The 1,415-nt window shown below is 58.2% G+C and overlaps 1 protein-coding gene across 1 annotated transcript in view; it reads left to right on the forward strand.

The window, feature by feature from the left end:
• The window catches only part of PSMB9 (proteasome (prosome, macropain) subunit, beta type, 9), a 50,715-nt gene extending 49,787 nt beyond the window's left edge, over positions 1–928 (forward strand). The window contains exon 6 of the mRNA XM_011944847.1: positions 702–928. Coding sequence (XP_011800237.1) covers positions 702–928 — 227 coding nt within the window. The remainder of the gene's footprint in view (positions 1–701) is intronic.
• Positions 929–1,415: the final 487 nt, after the last annotated feature.

Genomic DNA, 1,415 nt, shown 5'->3' on the forward strand with positions numbered 1-1,415 from the left:
ACAGAGGGAGACCCTGTCTCAAATAAAAAATAGTAATAATAATAAAATGTATCCCTAGTCTGGCTTTCAGGGTCTTAGATGAAGTTCGGAAGTGGACTTACGAGCCTTGGGAGCGCAGTCAGTGCTGTGGATTCCCACATCCATGGGACCTGCGGTTTCGGGTTATTCTGTTCGGGGACAGATGACGTCCCTCATTTCTACCTACCAATGGACTGGTCAAGATTCTCATTTATCAAGTCAGTTGGAGTGGGCTTAAGTTAGTTCTCAGCCAAGGCTGTGGGGTCTGGAGGACCAGATATCCCGACCAAAAGCCCCTCCCTCCCACTTCTTTCACACGCCTGCCGCAGAGGTGCACGGGTGGGAGTGGGGAACTGAGGCAAGAAGCAGAGGGGGCGGGAACGAGAGAAGACAAACTACCCTAGAGGAAAAGCCCGAGCTGTTACCCCTCCCCACTTTTTCCGACTTCCCTCTTCCCCGTCTTTCCTTTCTCGCCCCTCTCCAGCTTTTATGGTCCAACCCTCTTCTGCGCCTAACACTGGCACCTCCTTTTCTTCCGGCTGATTGTTGGCATAGCAGCCTCCCTGGGGCACTGAGGGGCGGGAAGGTTAGAAGGAGCCAGGGCTAGAGTCCTGGAAGGTGGCAGTCAGTTCGCAGGGCCACAGCAGTCATTCTGGGACTCTCTCTTCTGGGTGTTTCTCCAGCGCAACGCGGGAGAAGACGGAGCCTGGGAGCTTTGACTGGCGGAGCTGGAAGCGCAGTATCGGCACCACGGCCCTGGGACCGGGAACAACGCAGACTCTCCAGAGCCAATTCCTACTTCAGCCAGCGCAAGGGCGCGACGACCTGGTGCCTAACATCTCAGGCCGCCGCAGGGACCCCCTTGAGGGACTCGGGAGCATTTGCCTACCTTAGAAGAGGCGGAGAATAACCCAGCAAGGAGTTAAGCAGGCTCGGCCTGCGGCGTTCGTCCCTTCTCCACGGCGCCGAGCCCTGATTGACGTTCAGCCAGGCCAATCATAGCCTCAGCGTCTGAGGCGCGCGGAGCTGGAGCGCCCTGGCACGTCCGCGGTTCCCAAGGATGCAAACTCTCTGGCGCGGCAGCCCGGGAGGCAGTACGTCTGAGGGTGTCCTCGCCGTCCGCGCCTTCTGCCGCTGGCCCTGAAAGGTCTGCACCTGAGCCTAGGTACTTGGACAGAGGCAGACACTGCGGCTCAAAACCCCAAGGGGGGGGTGCCTACTGTCCAGAGTCCGGGAACGCCTGCCTGGAAGAAGAGTTCCGGCGGCTCCCGGAACACTTGGAGAAAGCGCTTGGATGCAGTTGCTGGGTGAGATTTGGAACGGTGATTGTGTTTTCCAGAAGGCGCTCGGGCGGGGTGGTGAAGGAGGGATACAGACCTCTAGATTCCTCTCTCGTT

This window comes from Colobus angolensis, unplaced genomic scaffold (genome assembly GCF_000951035.1).
Source record: "Colobus angolensis palliatus isolate OR3802 unplaced genomic scaffold, Cang.pa_1.0 Scaffold236, whole genome shotgun sequence".
NCBI classification, from domain to species: Eukaryota; Metazoa; Chordata; class Mammalia; order Primates; family Cercopithecidae; genus Colobus; species Colobus angolensis.